This window comes from Cucumis melo, chromosome 4, assembly GCF_025177605.1.
Source record: "Cucumis melo cultivar AY chromosome 4, USDA_Cmelo_AY_1.0, whole genome shotgun sequence".
Taxonomy (NCBI): domain Eukaryota; kingdom Viridiplantae; phylum Streptophyta; class Magnoliopsida; order Cucurbitales; family Cucurbitaceae; genus Cucumis; species Cucumis melo.
Genome location: NC_066860.1, coordinates 22,107,198 through 22,115,667, shown reverse-complemented (window position 1 = coordinate 22,115,667; position 8,470 = coordinate 22,107,198). Strand labels below are relative to the sequence as shown.

The 8,470-nt window shown below is 33.0% G+C and overlaps 1 protein-coding gene across 1 annotated transcript; it reads right to left on the bottom strand.

The window, feature by feature from the left end:
• Window positions 1-3,692: 3,692 nt before the first annotated feature.
• Window positions 3,693-7,658, bottom strand: LOC103502779 (ER lumen protein-retaining receptor). The gene is made up of 6 exons (XM_008466855.3): window positions 7,257-7,658; window positions 6,523-6,788; window positions 6,236-6,351; window positions 4,967-5,040; window positions 4,063-4,126; window positions 3,693-3,951 (listed from the first exon to the last, which is right to left on the bottom strand). Exons 1-6 carry the CDS (start codon window positions 7,345-7,347, stop codon window positions 3,915-3,917), a joined length of 648 nt encoding a protein of 215 aa, XP_008465077.1. The 5' UTR covers window positions 7,348-7,658; the 3' UTR covers window positions 3,693-3,914.
• Window positions 7,659-8,470: the final 812 nt, after the last annotated feature.

Here is an 8,470-nt window from a genome sequence, read left to right as displayed (position 1 = left end):
TGCACCCCAAACACATACTGTAATAATCCATATTATAGTACTTTACACCCCAAACACAGACTATAATAACCCAAACTATAATACTTTGCACCCCAAACACTGTTGGAATTTATGTCCTAAAGCTTATAGTTTGTAGTTTAAAATTATATTTTATTTGATAAAGACATAAACGTTTATCGTTGTGGATATCTAGTGTAGACTTGAACTTTATGTAAAGACATAAACGTGGATCAAGTTTGAGTATATAGCCTATATGAATAAGGTTGGGCACCTTATATTCTAGGGACACTATGGTTACGACCTGCTTTGTAATTAGTACTAACGATGTGATCCTGAATCGTTCATGTACAGACATGGAAGTGGGAGCATTCTATGTAAAGAATTTACATGAGACTGTAACCATAAAATAGTCACTTTTACGTGATAACACTATTGATTGTTGAAAATTGACTATTTTGATTATTGATGACTTAGGTAGCTAAATCTTAATCCTAAGCTAACTATGAACTTCTATTCACACGAAATTATCCTTAGATCTGCATAGTTGAGGGCAACTCAACAGCGCTGACCTAATAAAGCTTCCCATTTCAAAGGTAAGATCAGGTGGATAACTAGCTTCTATCCGCTTTAGGGTTAGTAGATAAGTTGTTCCCTTAATGACTAAATTCAAGTCTTGAACAAAAGGTCTCACCCTTTCATTAGCTTGTGGGGGATTCGGTATATAGATTGGACTTAAAACTAATTGTTCAATAGTGGATCGGTAAGACATAAGAAGCAAGATGTAATCTTAGGGGTAAAACGATATTTTGACCCAATCGAGAAAACAAGCAATCTGTGAATGATTAACCTGCTAATTATGGTTATATCAGATGGACACAAATATATTTATAGTTAAGGGAGTGCAAATACAAGACTTTAATTGAATGATCCGTTAGTTAAAGAATATTGTAGCTCGGTCTAAAAAGGTTTAGCTAGTTAATCTCGAATTGTTGAAACTCATGATCTATAGGTCCATTAAGTTTCTCTGCTAGCTCATATGAAATGAACTTAGAACAGTGTAATGAAATAAAACGAATTGTTCGAATTAGGCAAAGAGAGAGAAATTGATGAATATATGTGATATAGTCGTCGGTTATTAGTTTGAGATAGAGTTTTATGTTTAAATGTGATTTAAATATAAAAAATATGAATGCAAATTCATATTTGAAAGCTCGGAATTGATGAAAATAGTCAAAGTTGAAAAAAAAATCAAAATGTTTACTTTTGATTTTGAAAAGTCAAATGTTTACCGACTTTATATTCTAATGTGATTTGAATTTTGAAAAAATGAATGTAGATTCATGCTCTAGACCTTGGAATTAATCAAGACGGACAAATGGTAAAAAGTCAAAATGTTGACTTTTGATATGGTCAAATGACCATATTTCTTTTGGACGTTAGTGGAAAAATCCAACATTTTGTTGGATAATCCCACTAAGTATTAGTGGGATAAGTGGCTAGATAGGATGTAAACACCTAGCCCACTAAGTTCCACTAATGGTTAGTACAATATTAGGTGTTGAGATTTGGTGAACTAATTAGATGCATTTCTACATGTAATTAAGTTATTTAAAAGACTTTTTTCAAATGAAAATGACTTTTGGAAATTTAGCTTTTTACCTTAAAATTAATTTTCTCCAAGTTACTTTCTTTCCCAATTCTCAACCCTAAATCTAAACTTCCAAGTTCCATCTCTCTCAATTCCTTTACTTATCAGATCCACCACCCGTTCTAAGTTTGGAGAATAACGGATCAACACTAATGGTGATCCCAGATTCATGGTGAGGAGATTACAAGGATTGGGAAATTTCAAAGGTACGTATTCGATAAACCCTAATTTCACTATTTCTAAATTGTTTAGATGCAATTAGGGTAATCTAGATCCTAATTCCGCTACGCATGTCTACCGCTTTTCGATAAACCCTAATTTTACTATTTCTAAATTGTTTAGATGCAATTAGGGTAATCTAGATCTTAATTTCATTGCGCATGTCTACCACTTTCTATTATCACTATATAACCACGGACTATTATAACCCACTTCTTGTCCCAAATGTCTTCTAAATATTTTAACAAGAATATACATTATTAGTTAAGTGAATGTAAATAGGTAAATAGCTGGTTTTTTTGTATTTGGCTAGGGAGGATTTTGCCTTCGAAATTTTGTGAGATTTTGGGGTATTATATGTTATAACATAGATTTTTGGATTATATTTAGTTGTGTGCTAAAAAAAAAGGTGTAATTACAAATTTGACAATTAGAAAAAAGAAAAAAAAAAAGTACCCATATTAAAAAACTGAAGATATCTATATAATTTATTTAGAATTGGTTTTCTTTGAATTTAAGAAAACTTCAAATAAACTGACCATTATATATATCTCAGCTGAAAGTCATTGATTTCAGCCATTTTTCGACCGAAATTCCCTTGATTGCATATATCCCGGTAAAATTTCATGATTTCTAGAAAACATAATTCTAATGGTTTCTTTATCATTTCTTTTCCTTTAATAAATTATTTTTCTACTTTTTTGTGAGTAAAGATGAAAAAAACATCAAACTACATGTATTTCCTTTAGAAAAAAAAAATAAATGTATATACTAAATATTAGAAGGAATCTAAATCATGAATTAGTAAATATATGGATGAATGTATATGTTGGCAAGGGGAGTAGACCCACCTTGTCCTGTCATTATGCTATCGTCATGCCTTCTGCAATCTACTCTTGATCCCATAATTTGCTGCCTCCATAACACAGACACTGTGAACCGAGCTATCAAAGTTGTCCCCCTTGATAAAGAAGGAAAAACAAGAAGAAAAAAAATGACCATATGCTCTAGTGATCTCCTAGTGAGACCATGAAACCACTGGGTATTACAAGATTGGTTTTCTTTTTCTTTCTGTTCATACAAACAATGTCACTTGCGCACCTTATGAACAAGATTGATTCCTTAATCTTCTCTTTCCCTCAACAACAATATGTTACTTAGCATCTTAGGTACAAGAATCCCTAATTTTCTCTCTTTTTCTCAAATTTATGATAGAGATTAATAATTGTTAAGGTTTTATGATTACAAAACTATACTACATTGTGCCCTATACATCCATGCATAAGCGATGATCCTTCTTAAGAATATCGTGGTGAATGAATCATAAATAAGTTTGGAGGAAAGTTTTGTTGTGCCTAAGTGTTAGGATTCAAAACATGAAGGAGACAAATGGGCGAGAAAAATGTTTAATGGAAATTATAAGGATAATTTTGAAATAAGAAAATAATTTTCAAGTGTCATACCTGCAAAACATTAAAAGTCAAAAGATGTAGTGCAATTCCTCAAATATAGATATAAATATATATATATATATATTTATATGCATATTATATATTTGCTTACCTTCACATTGAGAAAAGAAAAATTCATAACTTTTTCCTTGTATTTGAACCACTAAATAGATCCCTTACTCAAACTCTAGTAAAATGGTTGAAGAGATAACGGCCTACCCTGAATTGTCAATGTAATATCATTATAACATGAACATAGATAGCCACACTATGATATATCTATCTAAACCCCTCAAAGACATCACAAAACCTCTAAAGATTGCTTAAAAATTGCCAAGGGGTCTCTTTGTGGAAGTAGATAGAGAATAAGAATCTTCACAGCACAAACTTACAGGCATGTATTCTCTATTGATTTAGTAGTAATAAAAGTACCTGCCACTCTCAAAAACTGTTTTAACAGAGCGAACAACACACGCTTGGGAAGATTCGAGAAAGATCAGGATTTTGTGGTAACTGTGAACTAAAAAAACAAATACAACTGAATGTCATAAGTGAAGCGACTTCTCCTTTATATATATATATGTTCTTCCAAGTTCTTAAGCTGGCAACTGGAGTTTTTGGTTGTTCTTCCAACTGCAGAGATTGAACGTTCAAAAACTAGATGTCATAACATAACTCGAAGAAATATCCATTTGGATCATAAGAAATAAAAGAATATTATTTGGAGGAAGAGATCCATGTCACCTCTGAAAATAATAATAGAAGAAGTCGGCGTAAAGTGCCGTTTGCACGAGCCCAGAAATCCAAGCTGCAATTTCACAAAGTTAATTGTTAGGAAGTTAGCCAATTTCTCCAAGAACATGTAACAACACATCTTCCTCTAGGTGTGATTGTGTGCCACCTTTTTCAACTAAAGTGAGCATAACAAGCTTTTCATAATATATCTCCACGAACTAAGGGCTATATGACAATTTTTTTAAGAAACAAACTGACAATGCAGAAGAATTTCCCCAATATTGATATCAATTCTAGATGTGCTACTCTATGCTACTTTAAACATGTTGCTCAGATCGAGCTGAACGCTCCAACCAACATATTAATGCTATTTTACCATAATATGGTTTCAAGGTACTAAAAGATCCAATTGATTTGGAATTCAATAGAATGTACTAAAAGTTCCAATATGTCAAACTATGGTGACAATAACAAAAAAGTTCCTCTTTTGCTATTTTCCTGCATTAGAAGAAGCCAATTCCAATATGCTGAACTGAATGCTGATTATAGTAATGCAGGCCATTGCATCAATTTTAGATTTAATTGCATCTACAATCTTTTTTTCAATTATAAAGAGCAGAAGAAAAATATTCTCTTGGAAAATCTCTTGAATTCCAATAAATAAACAAATCATCAAACAATTCAAGTGTCATAGACTCATATTGTACCAATTCCATCCAGTAGTTTGAATAAAATGTCGTTCCAAAAAATTGAACTATGGTTGCATCTATATTTAGCTTAGATTGTATCTCTGTCTTTTTCTTGAAAGGTAACAAGATGAAGTTGCTATTTACTAACAAAATCTTGTACAAAACAAACACCATACAACTTGGCACTAAGACCGAACAGATGGGAGAAGAAAGAAATTACTTACTTATCCAGTGTACAAAGTGAGGCTCAGTGAAGTATCGGTAGATCCAGTTAACAATGTATAGAGCTCGGTACGCACTGCATCAAGAAAAGTTTGGATGAAATAAGTATTTTTCTTTACAAAGTTCTGAGGTTGACATAACCAAGTCAAGGAAGTGGATAATAGATGGCCTAATAAAAGCTAATGTGTGTTGGGGTGCATCAAAGAGGAAGAAGCTTTTCAGAAGGTTGTCTTCTACATTTGGCTCCAGAAGAACCCAAACTAAACAAACCCATCACACAGGTAAAGAAAATAAGTTTGTCCATTATGGAAATACAGAAGACTCTAGTACAATTGTCAATCAATCAACCCCCTTCAAAATTATCAACCTTTTTTTCCGAATCGGAGCAACGAATGGCCACTCTACCACAAAACTAATGACTTAGACAGTGCACAACTTAACTTTTACATGAGCTCAGATGTTTAGTTTTGTATTCAAGTAGGAGTTTGGCAACCTTTATAAAAGAAATGTCTTGTCTTCAAAATATCTTCGCAGGGAAAATCTTGTTGGAGGAGAATCATTAGATAATTCGTATATTTTAAGCCCATTTTGATAACCATTTCATTTTTTATTTTCGGTAGACATCAAAGCAAGAGATTTAGTGAATTACATTATTTGTGGATTATATTTCACTGGTATGAATCTAACTACAGGAATAGAAATAATGAGCTGCCTCTAACTAACACAGAGTGTGTAGAGTATTTTCTAAAATACTCCAAACTCACATGCAATTGCAGTTTTTATATTCTGATAGACACTACTATTTCCAGCATGAAGGAAACTAAGAATGCCGTGAGTTTTACACTAAAGCATATACCACTATCTCACACAGGAGGTACAATATATACATTCCTTTCTTTTATGCAAGACATGCACGAGGAACAATTTGATTTATGGTCCCATTTACATGAAACAGTTATCTGGTCTCCAAACCATTCAGAAGGCAGACTAATAATTTTCTATTTTCCTATTTCTTGATGTTCATTGGCACACTATATAACTAATCAAGATTCTATACCAAGAAAAGAAAAATGGGAAATGATGAAATTTGATCCTACATCATGGATTTGTCTAGTATTTATGGTTGGTGAGATTCTAAACAACAGGTACAGTGGTAAAGATAGAAATAAGAAAATAGTAATGTAAGAAAAGGTGGAAATTGAGCCATGGATTCAAGTGCTATCACATCAATGATGATTATTAAATGCTGTTGGTAGTAAAATCATACATACCCAAGAAGAAATACGTATTGCCCAGTCAAATTGTCAATATTCTTCGTCCGTTGTAGAAGTACAAGCTGAGGGAGGATGGCAACAGCTTCCAAATACAAAGAAAATGTCCACATCACCTGCTCAATTTATTTACCTCAATATAGGAAAGAGATGTGCAAGAATTCCTTAATAAAATCGTCAAAATAGACTTGCCTTCTCTTACATTTCTTTTTTCTTTTTTCCTTAATTAGTTTCAATGCGAAATGTTATAGCTAATAAAAAGCCATAAAAAGAGCTAAGTTGCTGACCTCCTTGAATGTTAATTTTTCATTGATAAGTAGGGCCAAGACAAAACAAGGTAAGATAAGAAATAGATGGCGGAAAGTGTCTTGGTTCTTGTCATATGACCTACGAACAATCTTGTGACGTCTAATATACCAAACAATTGAATAAGAACTTCCCAAGAATATTAACTTCATGACCGTATTATACAGAGATATGAAGTCGGTAAAGATATCCAAGTAGCGGGTCGTAAAAACAATTGCATATAGCTCTTGAGTCTTCAAAGAAATACCTACATCAAGTGAACTATATTAAAATAGAAGAAATTGCAGCCAAACCCTAACCAATAAACAACGTGATAAAGACCAATGCACAAAACCCATAAAGAACAAAGACCCTCTAAAACATTGGGATTCCGGTGTCCTTATCAATTCATACAAAATGTTAACCGGAATCCACATTGTTTAATTACTCTAAGCCTACGTTGTACGATAAATATGTTGGAACTATCATCACATTCGACAAAAAATTCCCTTTTGCAATTCTTAGGCAATTCTAGCACATTTCTACTCCAAACCCATGAATGTAACACATCAAAATGAAACAAATCCTCTCAGAACCTACGAATCCTATGTAATGGATACCCAGGCCATAAAACAATGCAAATACAACAAATACAAAAACTATCTGTCTTAAGGGCAAGATTCCAAAATATAAGAAATCCCAACAAAGAAATGGTGGAGAGGAATAAAATCCATACCAGCACAGGATTTAATGGTGTGAATCTTGAGGAGCAAGACGAGAACGCTTGCAAGATGGGTCATATCACCTGCTAATCTAAAGATATTCATCTTAATAGATTAGATCTGTTCCCGTAGAATACAAATTGGGGGCCGATCTCTAAAGCTGAACTCTAAGGGAATCCTTCTTGGCTGAGATTGATGAAACTTCAACCTCAGAAATCGGAAAAAATGGTGCAGAGAAGAGAAGCTTCCCGATTGCCGTTTTCGGTTGTTCTCCCTTTGCCCACGACGAATCAAAATTATTCTCAAGGATCTTTTACCGCAAAATTAACATTTCCATTTTGCCGTATGCGGTTGATCTGAAAAATGGCGTTCATGTGTTTGTTTTTGAAAACTAGCTCCCTCTCCCTAAAAAATAGTTTTGAAATTTGTGTTTTATTTTAATCGGCAAATTGTCTGAAATAAGTAGGGGTATAAACGGGTTCGGTTGAGAGACATTCTCAACTCAATCCATATTCGCGGGTTGGTTAGGTTGGCAACCCAAATAACCTGAATTGTTATTATTTTTTTTCGTTTCTAAATTTTAATGTTTGTAAATGGAAATCATCAAGCATAAATAGAGACGAACGTGATAAAGAGATTGTAAAGAGAGGAGCAGACGCACACTTAAACCTAATTATTTAAATTTTATTAAATAAATAAATAATAATAAATATATATTATATTAATTCAAGTTGGGTTGGGTTGACCCGAATTTTTTGACCCTCCAACCCGAGACCCAACCCAACCTGAAAATAATCAAAAATTTTAACTTAACCCAATCTACATTTTAAACTAACCCAACCCATATTTATATGGGTTGGGTAGTCTGGTTTTTCGGGTTATTCAGGTCTTGCACTCTTAGAAATAATCGTGTCAAATTTACACACTACTAAACTAGCCCACTTTTCTAGAAGTCGTTCAAGTAGTTTATCTCAAGCAATCTCGTTCAAGCTCGTGACCAAGAGTAAGCTACAACATAGAAGAGCAAGTATTTGCCCATGTGTGTGAATTTTTTTAAAACGTTGAATTCATTGTTATGCCCTCCGAAATTTCATTATCTTATTATTATTATATTCATTGTTTTAGGGATTTTTCAATGGCTTCCTAACACATTTTATGTGAAATTTTTTTTTCTCAACTCCATCTCCGCCAAACCCATTTACACACACCAAAATTAGAATAAAAAGAC

Coding starts and splice junctions, on each gene's coding strand:
- LOC103502779 (XM_008466855.3), bottom strand. CDS start 7,347: ATGAATATCTTTAGATTAGCAGGTGATATGACCCATCTTGCAAGCGTT. Junction 6,789..7,256: donor CACCATTAAATCCTGTGCTG/GTATGGATTTTA, acceptor CACTTGATGTAG/GTATTTCTTTGAAGACTCAA. Junction 5,041..6,235: donor CAATACGTATTTCTTCTTGG/GTATGTATGATT, acceptor TTCTTGATGCAG/TGCGTACCGAGCTCTATACA.